Source organism: Chelonia mydas, chromosome 5 (genome assembly GCF_015237465.2).
Source record: "Chelonia mydas isolate rCheMyd1 chromosome 5, rCheMyd1.pri.v2, whole genome shotgun sequence".
Taxonomy (NCBI): domain Eukaryota; kingdom Metazoa; phylum Chordata; order Testudines; family Cheloniidae; genus Chelonia; species Chelonia mydas.
This window is the reverse complement of record NC_051245.2, coordinates 132,483,752-132,503,067: the sequence shown is the minus strand read 5'-3', so window position 1 is coordinate 132,503,067 and position 19,316 is coordinate 132,483,752. Positions and strand designations below refer to the sequence as shown.

General features: G+C 47.3%; 1 protein-coding gene across 4 annotated transcripts in view; it reads left to right on the top strand.

The window, feature by feature from the left end:
* Window positions 1-702: 702 nt before the first annotated feature.
* The window catches only part of TMOD1 (tropomodulin 1), a 75,319-nt gene continuing 56,705 nt past the window's right edge, over window positions 703-19,316 (top strand). For 3 of the 4 annotated variants that reach the window (XM_037902395.2, XM_043547667.1, XM_043547666.1), the window contains exons 1-2: window positions 865-992; window positions 18,210-18,380. In XM_037902395.2, coding sequence (XP_037758323.1) covers window positions 18,261-18,380 — 120 coding nt within the window. In that variant the 5' untranslated portion in view covers window positions 865-992; window positions 18,210-18,260. Of the gene's footprint in view, window positions 722-864; window positions 993-18,209; window positions 18,381-19,316 lie in introns of those variants that run through there. The other variant, XM_037902397.2, reaches the window with a different exon arrangement.

The following is a 19,316-nucleotide window of genomic DNA, read 5'->3' as shown; positions in this document are numbered from 1 at the left end:
GGTCAATGAGGGGGGGGGTTATGGGCTGGCTATGGGGATTGGGGCGTTGGGGTTTGATGGAAGGGGGCTGGGGAGGAGGCTTGGGTTAGGGCTGGGGAGGGGGTGGCAGGTCACTTGGGGCAGAACTAGGGCTGGGGCGGGGGCTGTTCGGGGCTCGCTCTCCCAACAAGGGACCTGTATTAGGGACCTGTGTAGACGAGCCCTAAGGATCTGCATCCAAGCATTGCGGCTCGGCCAGGTCTGGTTTACAAACTGAGCCCCTTGAAGTCTGTGCAGAACACAGAGGGATCAATTCTCCCCACCATGACCCTTGGCAGAGCACTCACACCAGGGCAGGGTGTCCAGAAAGGCTATTTTGCACAGATGTTAATGGCTAAATAAGGTGAAAGGCAGCTGGGGGAGAAGGCCTTGCCTGGAGATCCATGGGGGGGGGGGGGGGGGGAATTAAGTCCAAGATAGGCCCCAGGCTGCCTCTCTGCTATGACTGTAAGCAGGGCTGACCCCCTGGGAAACCTGGGTCCAGCCCAAGCTTCGTTAATTGCTCAGTTCTGTGACCTTGGGCAAGCCCTGCCTCAGTTTCCCCATCTGTGAGAGAAGGGTTAATCTCTTCTCAACATCCTTCCAGTGAGAGTTTTTCCTATTGTCACCGTAGCGCCTGGGCACCTCCCATGTTACATTAGCAGCAACCGGGAAGTCTGCGGTGGACTTCGGGGAACCCCCGGTGCGTCTCCCTGCAGCGCAGCCCGGCCCCGGCCCCCCGCCCCCCGGAGCCCGGCCCCGGCCCCCCGCCCCCGGAGCCCGGCCCCGGCCCCGGCCCCCCGGAGCCCGGCCCCCCGCTTGAGTGGCAGCCGTGGGAGGCTCCGGCGGCGCCCGGGCTCGGAGCCGCCTCCCCGGCAGGACGCGGCGCAGGGCAGCGCATCCCGCAGCCCCGGCAGGACGCGGCCGCCGCCCGTGCGCCCCCGGCCCGCGCCCTCCCCGTGCGCCCGAGCCCGGTAAGCGCCGCGCCCGCGGTCCCGGCCCCCGCGCCCCGCGCCGGCTGCCCGCGGCCCCGGCCCATATCTGGGCAAAACATTCGGCCGGCGCCGAGCCGGACCCGAGGCAGCGCAGCGGCTCTATAAATAGCCCCGGCTGGCGCGGCGAGCTCGGCGCCGCCGCAGGGCCGGGCCGGCGAGCTGGGCACCGGGCTGGAGCAGCCCAGGAGCGGGGCCGGGGTCCTGCCCTTTGCGCCCCACCTGCCGGCGCTGCACCGGCTTGGGGAAGGGCGGGGGGCTGCCCCGCTCTGCCTGGGGACTCCGAGGGACGGGGCCCTCGGCATTGCCAGACTGGACCCCATGCTTGGGTCACCTGCCCCAGTCCCATGCCTCCCCCAGATGCTTGCAAGGGAAGCAGGAGACTCCCTGCGGTTCTGGGCTAGCCTGGCCCAGGGAGAATCTCCTCTGAGCCCCAAAGCCGGCGGTTAGAGCCTGTAACAAGCCCTGGTCGTTGGTTTAATTTTTACCACTGAACTTTGCCAGTCAGTGCTCCACACGGTTCGGAACCGCTGAGTTCACACCCTGCCCAACCCTGTATTTTCTGTTTGTTTCACTTTGTACAACACTTGGGACCCTCAGCCCTGGCAAGTTCCCTAAAGAAGGAGCCTGACAACAGTGTAATGAGGCACAAGTTACATTATACCAGCACTTTCAGAGAGCCGGATAGCCCCAGTGAAGAGGGACTTTCGTGAACATTGGCATCCATTCCAAATAGCCATGAAACACACAGATCCCCAGCTCTGCCCTTCCTGTACATGAGGTGCCTAGTTTATTTGTTCCGTTATTTCTGTAAAGCGCAGCTGTTCAATGGACTTAATCTTTGCCTTTGATAAAATCGTCACTCCCGTCTCGATTCCGGGCTTGCCGCCGGTGGGTAGCGAGATGTAGAACCCTACTCACAGGACACATCCATTTTTTGCTTACAACTTTTCCACAGAACTTTCCCAGGAATAGTATTTGATTTTTTTTGATCAAGTAGATTCGATCTGTTAACATGATGTAATTTGTGAGCCTGGCCGTGTCCTTTGGTCACTGTGAGTGGTGTTTGGTGAGTAAACGGCTTGCGGAAAGAGGACTCTCCTTCATGTTTAGTGTGATGAAATTATTTGTAAGTGTAGAACACTTAGTGTAGATTGATGCCACTTCCCCTCCCACATATTTGGGAATGTTAGGAGCCAGGCCCTAACACCCCACAAAGTAGTGCATTGTGATTTACTACCCATTATTTCTTGAGCATTTGTTTTGATCCGTTTCATAGTATTCATATCAAAGGCAGTTTGAATTAATTTTTCAAGTAAGGTGTCATGAATCGTTGTGTTGCAATCACTGTATTCTCTGCTTCTGCTAAATTTGTAATTCCTTCCCCAACAGCAATTCTTTGTGATTTATCCTTTGTAAATCCATTGCTGATTTATTGTCCATGATTTCATTCTCTTCCAAGCACTTGCAGATTTTTAACTCAATCTGTGTATTTCATTATTATAGTTTGAATGAATGATTTACTTTAATTAAATATTATAGGCCAGATTTTCTATTCATTACACCAGTTTTATGCTGGTGCAATTCCTCTTATTTCATGGAGCTATGCTGGTATGGAACCAGTGTAACAGAATGGAAAATCAGGCCCTGTACTTAATTACTTACAAGCTATTTTAGTACAAAGAATTTTAATTTTAGCTCTGCAGTTCCCCTGTAATTAGAATGTGTGCTGCTGCAATGCCATAATCCGTGTTGCTTTTCAGCTAAGATCAGACATCGCAGTAGGCGTTTAAAGACCCCAGTAGTTAATCTCTGAGGTGCAGTCGCTTAAATAGTTTCTATCTATACACATGTGTCACATATACATATATTCCATTTTAATGAAATTTGTTCCAGCGGAACATGCCAGTTTGACAGCCCCTCTCTTAATCCAGAGATCAGGCATGGCCATTCAGCATTAATGGTCTGGATCCGTTCCTCATCGGCTGTAGTGCCCACTGAAGTCGACCGGCTTGGAGCAACATCTGCGTCTTTCCCTTTGCAGTTCATCCCTACAGTGCAGTTCTAGTCTGAAAAGTGACATCAGCTTAGTGTGTAAACTTGGGCCTGTGTATAGTCAGATTCCTGTACACTTATGCTCCTGGCTAACAAAAGTTTTTATCCCTGTAACCCTTTTGCCAAGTGGTGTTGGCAGCAAGAAGAGCCAGGTTCAATAACTGGGGGGGATTAGCATTACAAAACAGAATCATCTTGAGCCCCCTCCCAGAAATCTGGGAAAACTAAACACCACCTCTGGGTGCTTCTAAAGCTACATCTGCTCTAGAGGCTGGGTTTCTGGTTCCCAGCTGGACCAGACATACTCTACTCCTGTGGGAATTCTATGCCAACAAATAAAAAATTCTGCAAAATTCTGCATCTTTGTCAAAATCACACACAGTATAATCTCACCAATTTTCAATTATTTTGGTAATTTATTTCAAAATAGCTGTCAACATGTATGTCTGTAACAATACAGACAACAAAAAAAGATTCAGGAAGTGATTTTTGACAAATAGATTCCTTACTAGGCACATTAATACAGAACTCTGAGGAATAACTGCAGCACCTCTCCAGCAGAATGCATTTTCTGTGGGGGATTAAAAAATCTGCGGAGGACGTGAGTTCTGCATGTGTGCAGTGGCGCAGAATTCCCCCCAGAAGTAATACTCGCGCTAGTTCTCGTTGAGCTAACATGCTAAAAATAGGTGTGTAGCTGCAGCAGCAGCAGGAAGGTCTACAGCATGGACGAGCCGCCCCGAGTACAAACCCGCCTGAATCTGATGGTTATGAACTCTGGGCGACTAGCCCATGCCCCTGCTGCCTATCCTACCATGGCTACCCTACTGCGGTTAGCGCGCGAGCTCAGCCGAGAGCTAGCATGAGTGTACCCATGCGAGCTGCGAGTCGCATCCTTAGTTTGCCGTGTAGATGGTGTAAGTGTAGATTAAGAGGCAATACTGCCCCCTCACAAGCACCGAGTCTGTGTGTAACAAGTGAAAACTTTTAGTAAGGGGGAGAGGGAACACACCACAACAGTGACCCAGAAGTACCTCCTGCTTGGTGACTAAGGTTCCAATTAGGATGACCCCTGTAAGTTAAGGCACAATAAATAAATTAAAATAGGCATCTTAACTCTAGGTCTGCTGCCCTTTCCTCATACGATAATGATAACATCATGTAATTACCCTGCATGTAAGTGAATTTTAATCCAAAACAGCCAAATTGATCACTTTGGCAAAGCATGTGTGTCCGTGCAAATACGACCTGCTCCTGAGGTCTCTTCCCCCAGTTCCTCAATGGAAGGCAGGGGAGAGCTCAGTCAGACCTCTGCTTACACTCCTGTTAGAAGAGCAGACAAGAGCTGAAACGGTTCTGGGGGAGGGATTCGATTCTGGCCCATGCATCAGTACAACCTGAAAGGAAGGTAGAGTGTGAGTCAGTAGGAGCCCTCTTGGTTTTCATGCAGGGCTGGCAGGAAATTAACGATGGATCTATAATAGCCAGACTGCCCCTTTGGTTTCTTACCAGTCCTACCCTGCATCCATGCACAGTGTTCCCATGGCATTCATTGGGAGTTTCAAAGGGGCAGCAATTTCAGGATTGGTCTCACAACTTTGACGGGAAATTTGTTTGAATTACAGTTGAGAGTAACTCTCCCCATCTGGGCAGTGAGAAAACATAGAAATGTGAGCCCACTAGCCTTTCCACAGCTCCAGCCATGGATCTCCTGTGGGTCTAATCTTTGCTATATTTTCATCAAGACTGCCAAAAAGGTAGCAACTAGGGTGACCAGACAGCAAATGTGAAAAATCAGGACAGGTGTGGGGGGTAATAAGAGCCTTAATAAGAAAAAGACCCCAAAATTGGGCCTGTCCCTATAAAATCAGGACATCTGGTCACCCTAGTAGCAACAAGTATGCCGAAAACCCCAGAGCACCGACACGCAAGAACTTCCAAGAACTACTTTGCAAAGCAAAATGTACTCTGGGGCCTACCTGCTGAGCTAGCCGTTATCAAAATACAACCCTGGCACCTTCCCAATGTGGCTATGATGCAATTAGCTCAGCCTGGGTGCAGGTCAAATAAAATCTCTCTTCCTGAGCAGCCTTCTCCCCCGCCCCCCCCCGGGCCTCTGTGCTTGCACTGTTTACACTCGCCCCTCAGATCCATTGGTTTCTGTAACTGGAGGTAGCTGAACTCAGAAGTTGCACGAAGACTGGCAGCGGCAAGGAGCGATTCGCAGCATAAATAACTAGGGGCAGGAGATGAGTGTGACCACTCTTGAAATGTAAGGGATCGGACTCTGTCCTGACTTCCACCCTGTGCAATCCCACATGCTCCTATACGGTCACACAAGGAAGTCTGGATAGGGCAGAATTTGGCTCTCCGTTCTGCAAGGGATGTGTTATTTAGTGGTGTTTTTGCAGTGAGTCTCCCTGTAGCGCTCTCGCTTTCAGCCTCCTGTGTGCTAGAGGCAGCCGTGTGGACTGGAGCAGAGCAGGGTGTTTGGCACCGTCTCTGGGGTTCCTATTCATCACTTGTGAAAAAGGTACTTTCCTTTCTGACTAAGAGAACGAAATCAGCTAGAAAAGAAATCAGTGCACACATGTCAGAAAGCAGCCCCATAAAAGGACAGGTTTTAGATATTTATTCTTGCTGTCCAGATCAAAGACTTGACACTTGGTAATAATAAAAAATAGTCACGTCTCAATAAGCGTGCTTCATTTGAAGCCAGTGCCAGAAATTAACTGCACATTGACTGGTCCACAGCACGAGTGGGGAACATGGTCTAGGGTACTGATCATGGGACTTGGAGACAGGGAGCATAATTCTCCATGGCCGTGCTCCTTGTGTTGTTGTTAACACCTATGCAAAGTTGGTGTAAATGGTCCCAGATCAGAATGGCTGCACTTTACACCCATTAGCTCAGGTGTAAGTGCAGGGCCGGCCCACAACATTTTGGCACCTGAGGCGGGGAGCTCCAATGATGCTCCCATGCCCCCTCGCTTGGGCCAAAACTTTGAAAGGTCTCAACTCTGCCTTTTTCCTATTCTGCTCCTCTCATGGTACTGCTCTGCTACCTACCCCAATAAAGGAGAACTAACAACTTAAAATGCCTTGTTCAAAAATTTTAAGTAACACTTAACTTTCTACATGCATCTGAAGAAGCGGGTATTCACCCACGAAAGCTTATGCTCCAATAGGTCTGTTAGTCTATAAGGTGCCACAGGACTCTTTGCCGCTTTCACAGATCCAGACTAACACGGCTGCCCCTCTGATACTTAACTTTCAAATGCCTGACCAGCAAATGTAACTTTTCTTGTCTGCGTAGTAAACACTGGCATTTTTATCTGTTTGAATAATCAAAATGGTGCTTTCAGTGCCTCCTTGGTTGCAAAAATTTGAACTGCTTCCTGCTGAAGGTCCACAGTCTGGGCCAGTTCATGCTCTACTGAGATAATTGCAAGGCTGACCAGCCTCTCCTGTATCATTGTGGAGCGTAGATGTGTTTTTATTAACTTCAGCTTGGAGAAGCTGTGTTCTCCACTGGCAACTGTTACAGGAAGCGTTAGAAGTATGCGCAGAGCAACAAAAGCATTTGGAAAGAGGGTGGTCATCTTATTTGTGCACATGTATTCCAGAACAGCCTTTGGAGTTGATCCTGCTGAAATGTATCTTGAAAGGACTTTCAGTTCATCACCTAAATCACTCACATCAATATCGCGCATGTCATCATGTGTCAACACTGTCTCTAGTGCCCTGCATTGCTGGTGTAGGTATTCTTCAGGTATCGTGAGGAGTTTTGGAATATCATACAACATCCCAAATATACTGCTATGTTCCCTGAGCTGCATGAAATGTTCTTCAACTGACTGTATTGCACAATCTAGCACCCGGTTAAAGAATTCAACTTTGAATTGTTGTTTGGGGTCTCTTATGGGCTTATCCTGTGCCTCGTAATCAAAATATCGTCTTCTTCGGTGACTCTTGTATTCTTGAATGGGTGGGAAAATAGCTTCAGTGTGAAGTTCCTCTGCCAACTTCTGTGCACTCTTCAGAAGGTTTTGAAATCCCTCATCTGACTGGTAAGACCGTAGGTATGACTTTGCTTTGTCCAGTTGTTCCATTGCTCCAGATATATCAAGGTCAACACCTTGGAGTCTCTTGCTTACAACATTTATTTCAAACAGTATGTCATGCCACAACACTAAGCCACACAGAAATTTGAAGTTAGGTATGTTTCTGGTGATTCCATTTCCCTCTGCCACTGTTCTCCCATGAACAGTTCCTGTCATAGCATTATCCTCCATAATGGCAACTATGGCATCATCTATCTTCCCAATTTGGTGTTTGATAGGCTTTATCGCCTCCACTCGACTTTCCCATCATGTGGCATTCGGTGGTTTCAGTGTCAGAGAGGATGTCCCCAGCTGTTGCTTCAAAACTTGCCATCGATGAGTTGATACAGAGAAAAACACATAGATGCTTTGAATTACAATAAAAATTCAGCAGCCTTGCTCGAAGCTGACGCTGCATCACTGACCACCAAGTTCAATGAATGCGAGCTGCATGGGACAAAAAAAGCTTGAGGGTTTAACTCTTGGATCCGTGTCTGCACTGCTCTGTTCTTTCCTCTCATGTTGGCACCATTATCGTAGCCCTGACCTCTCATGTTAGCTACCCCAATTCCCATATCTTCCAGCTTTTTAAGAAGCACATTTGTCATACCAGCTCCTGTAGTATCAATGTCAATAAATTCTAGAAAATGCTCTCTGACAGTCACCATTGCAGGGACACTTTCACTAGGTTCTGTTGTTGTTACAAAACGCACCATTAAAGTCATTTGTGCCGTATGGCTGATGTCAGGTGTGCAGTCCAGAATAACAGAGGAATATCTTGCTGACTTCAGATCTGCCACAATCTTCTGTTTGACTTTTGTTGCCAGTAACTGTATGATCTCATTTTGAATTGTTTTTCCAAGGTAGTGGTGTGCGTACATTTCTTGGGTGGTGACTCTTCTTAGATGCTCCTGGAGTACAGCATCAAACTCAGCCATCAACTCCACAATTTTAAGGAAGTTTCCATTGTTTGGCACATACAGCTGATCTGAAGTGCCACGCAGTGCTAGGTTTTGGGTAGCAAGCATTCTCACAACGGCAATGAGCCTTTTCAGAACATTTTGCCAGTAAAGAGACTCTGATGCAATCTTCTCTTGATGCTGATCATCTATGGTTGAAGAAATCTGATGAGGTTCAACAAGGACAAGTGCAGAGTCCTGCACTTAGGAGGGAAGAATCCCATGCACCTCTACAGACTAGGGACCGAATGGCTCTGCAGCAGTTCTGCAGAAAAGGACCTAGGGGTTACAGTGGACGAGAAGCTGGATATGAGTCACCAGTGTGCCCTTGTTGCCAAGAAGGCCAATGGCATTTTGGGATGTATATGTAGGAGCATTGCCAGCAGATCGAGGGATGTGATCGTTCCCCTCTATTCGACATTGATGAGGCCTCATCTGGAGTACTGTGTCCAGTTTTGGGCCCCACACTACAAGAAGGATGTGGAAAAATTGGAAAGAGTCCAGCGGAGGGCAACAAAAATGATTAGGGGACTGGAACACATGACTTATGAGGAGAGGCTGAGGGAACTGGGATTGTTTAGTCTTCAGAAGAGAAGAATGAGGGGGGATTTGATAGCTGCTTTCAACTACCTCAAAGGGGGTTCCAAAGAGGATGGATCTAGACTGTTCTTAGTGGTAGCAGATGACAGAACGAGGAGTAATGGTCTCAAGTTGCAGTGGGGGAGGTTTAGGTTGGATATTAGGAAAAACTTTTTCACTAGGAGGGTGATGAAACACTGGAATGCGTTACCTAGGGAGGTGGTGGAATCTCCTTCCTTTGAAGTTTTTAAGGTCAGGCTTGACAAAGCCCTGGCTGGGATGATTTAGTTGGGGATTGGTCCTGTTTTGAGCAGGGGGTTGGACTAGATGACCTCCTGAGGTCCCTTCCAACCCTGAGATTCTATGATTCTATGGTGGCCTTTAACCTTAGTCTCAGCTCAAGCTCTTTCCAGTATGGAATGCTCTCTGGTGATTTGCTGCCTTTTCATGGCATGCCAGATTTCTAGCCAGATTTGTCCAGTCCTTTGTTCCTGTAGAACCCAATGTGGCTGGAACATTAGACTGGAAGAGTTTGCAACCAAAACAGTATGTAGCATTCTGGGTTTTTGAGTACATAAGCAGCTGCCTCTCCACTTTGTCACCATTGGGGGTTTCACACCAGTAATGTGTTGGATGGAAACTTCTATTTTCATTGTCATTGGGGAACATGAGGTTTTTCACTTGCTGTGGCCCATGCAGTACAAGGAAGTCCCTCAGGCTACTGCTCAAGTGGGTCCACACTCCTGGATCATCTAGACTTAAGGAACTAAACTCAGCAGCAGCTGTTTCTTGCGCCTCCACCACACTCTTCTCTGATCTACACTTTTCTTCAGGAATGTGCCTGGCTACGTCCATTTGAGATGGAGATACGGATGCTGCAGTAGCTGCCAGGTCACCTGCACTCTGACTAACTGGAAGATCAGGCCTCTCCTCACCACTCACATCCTCCCTGGGGCCGGAAGGCTCACCGTGAACATTTGTGCCTATGTATCTCAGGAGAGCTCCTTCCTGCTTAGATAGAAAAGCTTCCTTTGCTTTCTTTCTTTTTCTGAATGCTGCCCCAGAGGGGCGTTTTCTTCTCTCTCTCATGGCTGCTGTTCTGTGCCAGCTACAGTGGCTCTCAACACTCAGTTGAAGGGAACAAATAAGCAGGCTGGTAGCAGGGCCTGAGTGAGGGAAGATATCAGCGTCTTAAGGGCCTAACTGGCTCCTACTACTTCAGTTGACAGCCTGTTCTCCTCAAGTGGGTTCAGGGAAGCAGCAGGACACAGGAAGCTCACTGAGAAGCTGGTGTTAATCAGTCTGGGGGGGGGGAGGGGGCTCGAGAGGTACATAAGAGGCTTCTCCTCCTCTCTCTCCCTGCAGCTCCTGCTGCTTTCTGTGATTCCCTCTCCCCTTTTCTCCTGCCTGCCTGTTCTGTCTCTTGTGCCCTCCTCCCTCCAGCCCAGCTCTCCCCCATCTCTGTGCATCTAGAGCAGAGAGAATCCAGATGCACCAGCAGCAGACACCATCGTCTACACTCTGGGTCCTAGGGGCGCCCCCCCAAAGTCTGGCACCTGAGGCAGCCGTCTCAGTTCGCCTCATGGTAAGGCCAGCCCTGTGTAAGAGACAACACGAGGTGCAAGGCAGGAAAGAAACATGATCAGAGAAGCCTATTTCTGAATATGCTTACACCAGTGTAAACTCTCTAGATTTCCTCCTGATTCACACCAGTGCAAATGAGATCAAGCCAGGATCCTCCTGAGTTCTAGACCAGACGCTGACACTGATTTGCTGTAAATCCTTGGGCAAGTTGCCTGGGCCCAAATTTTCAGAAGGATTCACTAAGGACTCGATCCAATGTCTGCTGGAGTCAATGGATGTCTTTCTCTGCCTATGTCTCCAGTGGGTAATGGATCAGCCCCTCCTTCTGGGCACTTCTACTTGAGACACTGAGGTCCTGGTGTTTCCCAAAATGCGGAGTGCCCACAACTCTAACAGAAGTCATTGAGGTCTGCGAGAGATCAGGCTTCCTGGGATCCATGATCTAAGGGTCCAAAATTAGAACATTTAAGGCCCTAATCTCTCTGTCTCTTCACTGTAACCCCCTGCCCACTCAGCTTGTGCCCTAGATATAACCTGCCCCAGCCCATGCAATTAACACTAAATGTAGTCACACAGTGTTTGGTTATCATTAACTTATAATGATTGGGCACCTACTGTGTATCCAAATTTGTATCTCTTGTTTATCTCGCAAATCATACTATGGGCCAAAGAAAAAGAAAAAATGTTTGCAAAAGCTGCAAAGAGGGTGATTTATGTGAAGTTTATATAATTTAAAAATAATGGTTCTGACTTATGACTCAGCTTTTACTTAACTCCTTCAAAAGGATCATATAAACCAAAACACAGCAGACACCCATGAGGAATGATCCTAGAGCTAGGGCAATCCAGAGCAAGCCTTGCACAACCCACTGGGGAAATTTAAGAACAGTGCTGAATTTAGAACGTAGAGAATTTTGCTGCACTTCTCTCTGAAAGTTGGCAGCTTGTCTTGTCATCATCGATGCTTTTACTTATAAGGACTTAGCTGGTGTCACGTTAGGGGAAAAAGCTCCTTTGTTTGCTTTTCCATCTGTAAACCTGGAAGATATTTTCCTTTAGATTTTTGGGTTTTGTCAGGCAAGCATTTATTTGTATCCCTAGATTTCCAATCTGGAGTTGTAGCTCCCACTGCTCTGATTTGTTGACCTGTTGCTTTAGAATGTAATCAGTGATTGCCATGGCTCTGGCAGTAATAATACCTGGCACTTACGTAGCTTGTCTCATCAGCATATTGCAAAATGCTTTACAGTGGTCAGTATCTTTATCCCCATTTTACAGATGGGGAAACTGAGGCACAGGGTGACCATGACAGCTCTCATTTGTCCTATGGATATCTGTGCTTCTCCTGGTTCATGTCACCTTCTTTGCCACAGCAAACACTGAAATCTGCATGGCAGCTTGGGTTGACAATAAGATTTATCAGGGGGACAGCTGTGTGAGTACTCGATCTGGGCTAAGATCAATTGCTATAAATCATTCCTGGTTCTGAGGGTCGTTTTGTTTGTGTTTAAATTTGTATGACTATGTGCTCTTGAGTGTGATCAAAAACAATTCTTAAACACAAAACCAACCAAGGGATTTAAATGTAAAAGATTTAATAAATGTTGGGTTATAGCTGAGATTTCAAAGGCCCAAAAGTCTGTGAATTCAGGGTTAGGGTTCCAATAACGGCCTGAGCTTGGCTACACTTCAAAGTACATTCCAAAGGCAGAGCAAGATGGAATGGCTGGAGATTGAAGCTACTCCGATTCAGACTGGAAATAAGGTGCAAATTTTTAACTGACAATAATTAACCAGTGGAACAGCTCACACAAGGGCATGGGAGAGTCTCCATCACTTGGAGTCATTAAATCCAGTTAGAGTCTCTTTATCAAAGAAATTCTCTAGCTCAAATCGAAATTATGAATTTGATACAGGAATCGCTGAGTAAAAATTCTCTGGTGTTTGTTATGTGAGAGGTCATTGCGGGAGGAGTATCTTTGAATTTCCTGACATTTGTGCATTTAGAGCCACATCCGTAGTATGGCACTAGCGTGGTTAATAGTTGTCTGATGTTTATTCTTTCTGTGATTAAGACGTGTGAGTGAAGTTAATGGGATCCTTGCTGGGTGCCTCTGGGACCAGGTGCCGCTCAGGAGACTCTGTAAGTGCCCTGGCTGGTGGCTTAGTGCGAGAGAGTAGGGGAGCACCAGGGACTGCAAAGGGGAGATTCGCAGAAGGTGGGTGCCTTGCACTGTTGGGAAATCCAGCTGTGAAGGGCCACACCTGGCTCTGGTGGAGAGGAGACTGACCAGCTCCTTTGGGCTCATTCCACACTAACGAGGCGCACCTGTAAGGCCTGCGCTGTGAGGAGGGGGCACTTAGAAAGGAAGAACCAGCACAGAAGGGGGTGGAGAACAGGGTGAAGACTGCTCCACCTCAGAGATGGCTGACCACAGACTGGTCAGCCAGGCCCCACCGCTCCTGAAGCTGCATGGCCCAGTGGGAAAGCAGGGTGCCCCAGGAGGAGGGGCTGGAGATGGACCGTGGACCCTAATTGAAGACAGTAGGCCAGCTGATCAACGAAGCCCCAAGGGCTGGCCCCAGACAGATGGCTTAAGAGATGGGGCACCTTTGCCGTTCTTGTCTTTTCCCCTGACCCCCTCTCACAAGGAGAGCGAGGGAAAGGGACCTTTCTTGTCTTTGGTTAGAGAACCCTGTGCGTGCTACAAACGGGGAGGTCATTATAAACAACTTGAATAGGGAACCGTGGGGACTCAGAGGTGCCCCAGGCCCTGCTGTGTGTCTCACATGGGGCACCCACAATCCCCCATCACCTTAGCCAGTGTTGGCCATTAGTCCTAGGGCCGGAGAGGTAGTTTCCCGAGGGTCAGGCTATCAGCTCTTGCACGGGGCCATCTTGCTCCATTCGGGCGGTCTATCACCAAACCAAACCTCGTACTTCCCTGTTATACGGCTGGTGCCCCGGGCATGTTCTCTGTGGTCATAAACACTGGCCCTTCAATTCCACTACGCTAGCAAACACCTCAGTCGGCCGGGGAGACTTCCACGCACATCGCTCGGCCTCTGGGGATGGCAGCTCGGGTGTTCGCACCTGTCCTTGGCAGTCGCAGCTGCGAACTTTGCTCTGTGCTGCAGGCCTCAGATCCCTCCCTCGTGGGTGCTTGCGAGACCTGTAGGCGTCTGACACCAAACCGTGGGGCACGCTTTCCAGCAGCAGCGTCCCAGGCTGTGCCTGCAGGAAACGCTTCCCCGGCTCTGTCTCCCGCTCAGGGCGGGTGAGTTGAAGGTTAGGTTGCTGCGGAGTCACTTGCTTTGCCGGTCTCTGTCTGGCTTCTGCTAGGTGTGGAGCCACATCCCTTTGTTGTGAAGACAGGAACCACATCAGAGTTAAGGTTGCAACCAACATAGGCATGGCCACCCTGGGTCAGTGCAGGCCGGCAGGAACAGGAAGTGATTTTTCAGCCACGACACGGAAGTCCGCGTATCAGATGAGCTCATTCAGTCGGTTCCTCTCGGGTTATTCTACTTTCACAGTCATTAAAATAGGCACAACACAAAGCAGGACCCAATCCTGAGACATGCACAGTGCCCTCGGTTTCTATTGACTCAGCACTTTCACAGAATCATAGAAGATCAGGGTTGGAAGAGACCTCAGGAGGTCATCTAGTCCAACGCCCTGCTCATGCAGGACCAACCCCAACTAAATCATCCCAGCCAGGGCTTTGTCAAGCCAGGCCTTAAAAACCTCTAAGGTTTCCACCACCTCCCTAGGGAACCCATTCCAGCGCTTCACCACCCTCCTAGTGAAATAGTTTTCCCTAATATCCAACCTAGACCTCCCCCACTGCAACTTGAGACCATTACTCCTTGTTCTGTCATCAGCTACCACTGAGAACAGCTGAGCTCCATCCTTTTTGGAACCCCCCTTCCGGTATTTGAAGGCTGCTCTCAAATCCCCCCTCACTCTTCTCTTCTGCAGACTAAATAACCCCAGTTCCCTCAGCCTCTCCTCATTAGTCATGTGCCCCAGCCCCCTAATCATTTTCATTGCCCTCCGCTGGACTCTCTCCAATTTGTCCACATCCCTTCTGTAATGGGGGGACCAAAACAGGATGCAATATTTCAGGTGTGGCTTCACCAGTGCCAAATAGAGGGGAATAATCACTTCCCTCGATCTGCTGGCAATGCTCCTACTAATACAGCCCAATATGCCCTTAGCCTTCTTGGTAACAAGGGCACACTGCTGACTCATATCCAGCTTCTCGTCCACTGTAACCCCTAGGTCCTTTTCTGCAGAACTGCTGCCTAGCCAGTCAGTCCCCAGCCTGTAGCGGTGCATGGGATTCTTCCGTCCTAAGTGCAGGACCCTGCACTTGTCCTTGTTGAACCTCATCAGATTTCTTTTGGCCCAATCCTCCAATTTGTCTAGGTCACTCTGGTCCCTATCTCTACCCTCCAGCATATCTACCTCTCCCCACAGCTTAGTGTCATCTGCGAACTTGCTGAGGGTGCAATTCATTAATAAAGATGTTGAACAAAACCGGCCTCAGGACCGACCCCTGGGGCACTTTACTTGATACCGGCTGCCAACTAGACATCGAGTCGTTGATCACTACCCGTTGAGTCCGACAATCTAGCCAGTTTTCTATCCACCTTATAATCCATTCATCCAATCCATACTTTAACTTGCTGGCAAGAATACTGTGGGAGACCGTATCAAAAGCTTTGCTAAAGTCAAGATATATCACATCCACCCACTTTCCCCATATTCACAGAGTCAGTTATTTCATCATAGAAGGGAATCAGGTTGGTCAGCATGACTTGTCCTTGGTGAATCCATGTTGACTGTTCCTGATCACCTTCCTCTCCTCCAAGTACTTCAAAATGGATTCCTTTGATACTTTGCAGGATTGGGCCCAGCCTGCCGCATTAGGACCATCCGAACTAGCCATTAACATTAAAATAACAATGAGAATCTCCTCCCACTGAGTCACCGACAAAGCCTATCCCTTTCTCTGAAACCCAGTAGAGAGGGTCTGCTTTGCAGCTGGCCCAGAAGGCTAACCAGTCTGGGGTTGGGAACAAGGACCCTGCATGAATGACAGGCACCTTTCCGCCCTCCCTGCTCCTTTAGGCCAGGGAGCTGTTAGCAGCAGTGACCTGGGTGAGAGATGTCTGCGCACTAGTATATCTGTTGTTTGGCACCTCAAATGCTACTTAAGCAACATTGGCAATTCGGAGTACTGGAACCCAAAGCTGTACCGTTCGTCCAAATGCCAGATCCGGGAAATGCAAGTACAATTTGTGCTTCCTTCTCCTGACTCCCGGGTAATGTTATTCCTGCCCTCGGTATGCCTGGCCCCAATTTAGCCGTTTAAAACAGATGAGTCATGCTACTGTCTCCTCCTTACTGTATCAATCCTGAGCTGATGTCGTCATGCCTGGAAAATTGTGACTGCTTTTAAATGGGATTGTGTAAAGGGTGCGATTCCGCAGTGGCATAGGGCACGCAGACTTAGAGCAAAGGAAATGGATGTTCTGTTTGAATTATGATCACAAACGTGGGAAGCAAAGTATTTGACCAGCTGACTGCCTTAAACTTAACAGCATGCTGTCAAATTTTGTATGTTTAATGTTCCATTCGCTGACCAGTGTAAAGATTATTTTTCTAATTAGAAGAGCAGTTGTGATACAGGAAGTTCTTAGTTAATGAAAATGTAGTGCAGAAGTAAAATATATCCTAAAATGCATAATTTGCTTTGGATTGCTTTGGGAAAAGCTAGAGAAGTCTGGCTAGGACTGTGAAGCACCAAAGAACTCAGAGAAAGTGAAGAAGCTAAAATCAAAAAGGTAAAATGGTCATTTATGGAGATAGGGAAAAATTCCAGTTTAATGAAAAGGAGGCAGTATTTGAAACATATGGGCTCGTACATCATCCTCTTCCAGATGCTACAGAAGACAATGGCAAGAAAAGATCTTCCCCCCATCCCCTTGAAATTGGTAGGATAGGTGATGTCTGCAATGTTTTTAAAGACATCTAATTTCCACAGGACCTGTGTGAAAGGACTTAAGTGCTTTGAAAACTTTATATATCGAAAGCAAACTTTCCAGGTGAAAAATATAAGTACATATACTTTTAGGTATGCCTGGGTGCATATACATGTATGTGTTAGCTATTATTTCAGGTCATTATAATACATTTTAAAATATCTAGAGTTTTAAAAGAACTAAATCTTAACAGCTAAGTCTCCATTATTGGCTATTTTGTTAATTCCATTTAAATGTATCAATTACTGCACTGGGAGGTGATAGCATCTCCTCTCTCTCTCTCTAGCATTATTTTACATTACATACATGAGAAAAAGCCTGCTTCATAATTGATTGACAAATCGTATGGTCAGTTAGTAAGTTTCCATTGTTTACCTTCTCAGAGGTAAATAATATTGAAGTGTAGAACTACATTAACCAATGTCAGGGTACAGATGTGGGGACCCACATGAAAGACCCCCTAAGCTTATTTCTACCAGCTTAGGTTAAAACTTCCACAAGGCACAGATTCTTTGCCCTTGGAGGGTACGCTGCCACCACCAAGTGATTTAACAAAGAATCAGGGAAAGGACCACTTGGAGTTTCTGTTCCCCCAAAATATCTCCCCAAGCCCTTATACCCCCTTTCCTGGGGATGCTTGAGAATAATATCCAAACCAATTGGTTACAAAGTGATCACAGACCCAAACCCCTGGGTCTTAGGACAATAGAGAAATCAGTCAGGTTCTTAAAAGAAGGATTTTATTTTAAAAAAAGGTAAAAATCACCTCAGTAAAATCAGGATGGAAAATAACTTTACAGGGTAACAAAAGATTCAAAAACACAGCAGAACTTCCTCTAGTTTCAAAGTTACAAAAAACAGAAATAAACCTCCCTCCAGCAAAGGAAAAATTCACAAGCAGAACAAAAGATAATCTAACATGCCTTGCCTGGCTTTTACTTACAATTTTTGTAATATGAGAGACGTTTAGGATGGTTTATAGGAGAAGGAGTTTTCTGACCTGATGCTTCTCTGCTTTCCAAGAGAACACACAAAAAAGCTCCTGCCCCCCCCACAAGATTTGAAAGTATCTTCTTTCCCATTGGTCCTTTTGGTCAGGTACCAACCAAGTTATTTGAGCTTCTTAATCCCTTACAGGTAAGGAGGAATTCTAGGCTACTCTTAGCTGTATGGTTATGACAACCAATCAGTTCACATATGCAGATAAATGCGTCATGATGGCATGCATCATTTCAGCAAAGCTTACTGAACTCTGATGAGCCCCTGGGTTACATATGCTGTCTATCTGCTTCCTGATTGGATCATGAGTAAATAATAGCATCTTCGGGACTGCTCTCTTCACTTCCCATTTAGAAAGTTAATCTAAAAGGAAAAGCTGCTGCACTTCTGAGACTCATGGCCTTAGTCCAGATTTTCAGAGATTCTGAATATGTGCAGCAATGCATGGAGCACCAGATTCCGCCACTCTGCTGATCTAGAGCATTGCTTTTCAGTAGGGCTAGCCCCAGAGGAAAGCATTACCCTGCTTGAGTAAGGTTACTAGAGTTAGATCCCATGGGGAGTTTTTGTTTTGGTGAAAGTAACGATTGATTGTCCCTCCAGGAAAAAATATGGACCAAGGCAAAATTTGGTCCATATAGTCTTCTCTGCTCGGTCAGTGCTCAGAAGTACATTTCTAGTAATGCTCAGAATGCTCAGTATTTCCCCACAGCTGCACTGTGGGGCTAGGACTCAGAATGTGAGATCCTGCTGCCCTTCTGCTTGCTTCTTATACATCGGCTGTTACACATTTGAAGAATACCTCGCATTCTAATAGCAATAGTGGTGCGACCTCAGTTTTCACTTTGCCTTTTTTTTTTTAATTATAGGTCCCACTTCAGCAAAAAACGTGAGAATTTAAAAACTGAGATTTCTCTAAAATGTCGTACAGACAGGAATTGGAGAAATACCGCGATCTGGATGAGGATAAGATCCTTAGTGCATTGACAGAAGAAGAGCTCAGGACACTGGAGAATGAACTGGAGGAGCTAGACCCTGATGTAAGTAGATTTTAAATGACCTCTAGATGGTAAATTCTGAGTAACTGTGGCACAAACCTTTATATCTTTTGGGGTGGATCTATCAGTATTTACTTCTTTAATCTGCTAAACTCTCTTTCCATCTCCTGCAACTGTAGCTTATGTGGTCTGAATTCATGACATTGTGTGTTCTTTTTATTTCATTTAAAGAGTTATGTGAGAAATGTAATACCTAAGCAATGTCGTTGCTCCTCTGAAAAATACAGGGCCATTCATGCTGTTACACAAGGTCTTACTCCAGTTTCTCGGTGCTCCTGTGAATACAATAGCAGGTGAAGCCAAGCAAAATCTGGAACTGGAGCAGAGGTCTGCTAAAGTGCAGTGTTCCTGAACCAGCTCTTTTCTGCTGTGATTGGTAAAGTGCCAGCTTAGACAGAGGGCCAGAATCTTCTACCTTTAGTGACATTGAGTAGTTTCTTATTATGCTAGCAGTGGGATCACTCAGAGCCCTTATTCTGAATAAGGATGGCAGAATTGGGCCGTACATTTGCATCCTGTTTAAAAACCCTCCCAGCCCTGTCCCTGTCTGTAGAACTCACACCCACAAGATCCAGATCCCAAAGAACCTGCAGCAAGTGTGCTAGTCCACTGACTTAGGTGATAATTCATTGTTCTTCCTGCAACACTGTCTAGAACAGCAACTGCTGCAGAATGGAAACAGGTCACTGCCACTGAGCCTGGGCAGAGAGTTCAGAACATCCGTGTCCCTGGGCAGAAGCTCTCCTGCTGATCCCAGCTCCTCGGAGCCTGTTTAAAAATACCTTCGCTCCAAGGAGATGGTGAATATTCCACCTACTCTGCATCAAGCTTTCTTGGAGATGGCACAACGGACTTGGACCCTGATCCTGCAAACATGTACACACATGAGCAGCCCCATTAAGTTCACGGGAATTGCGC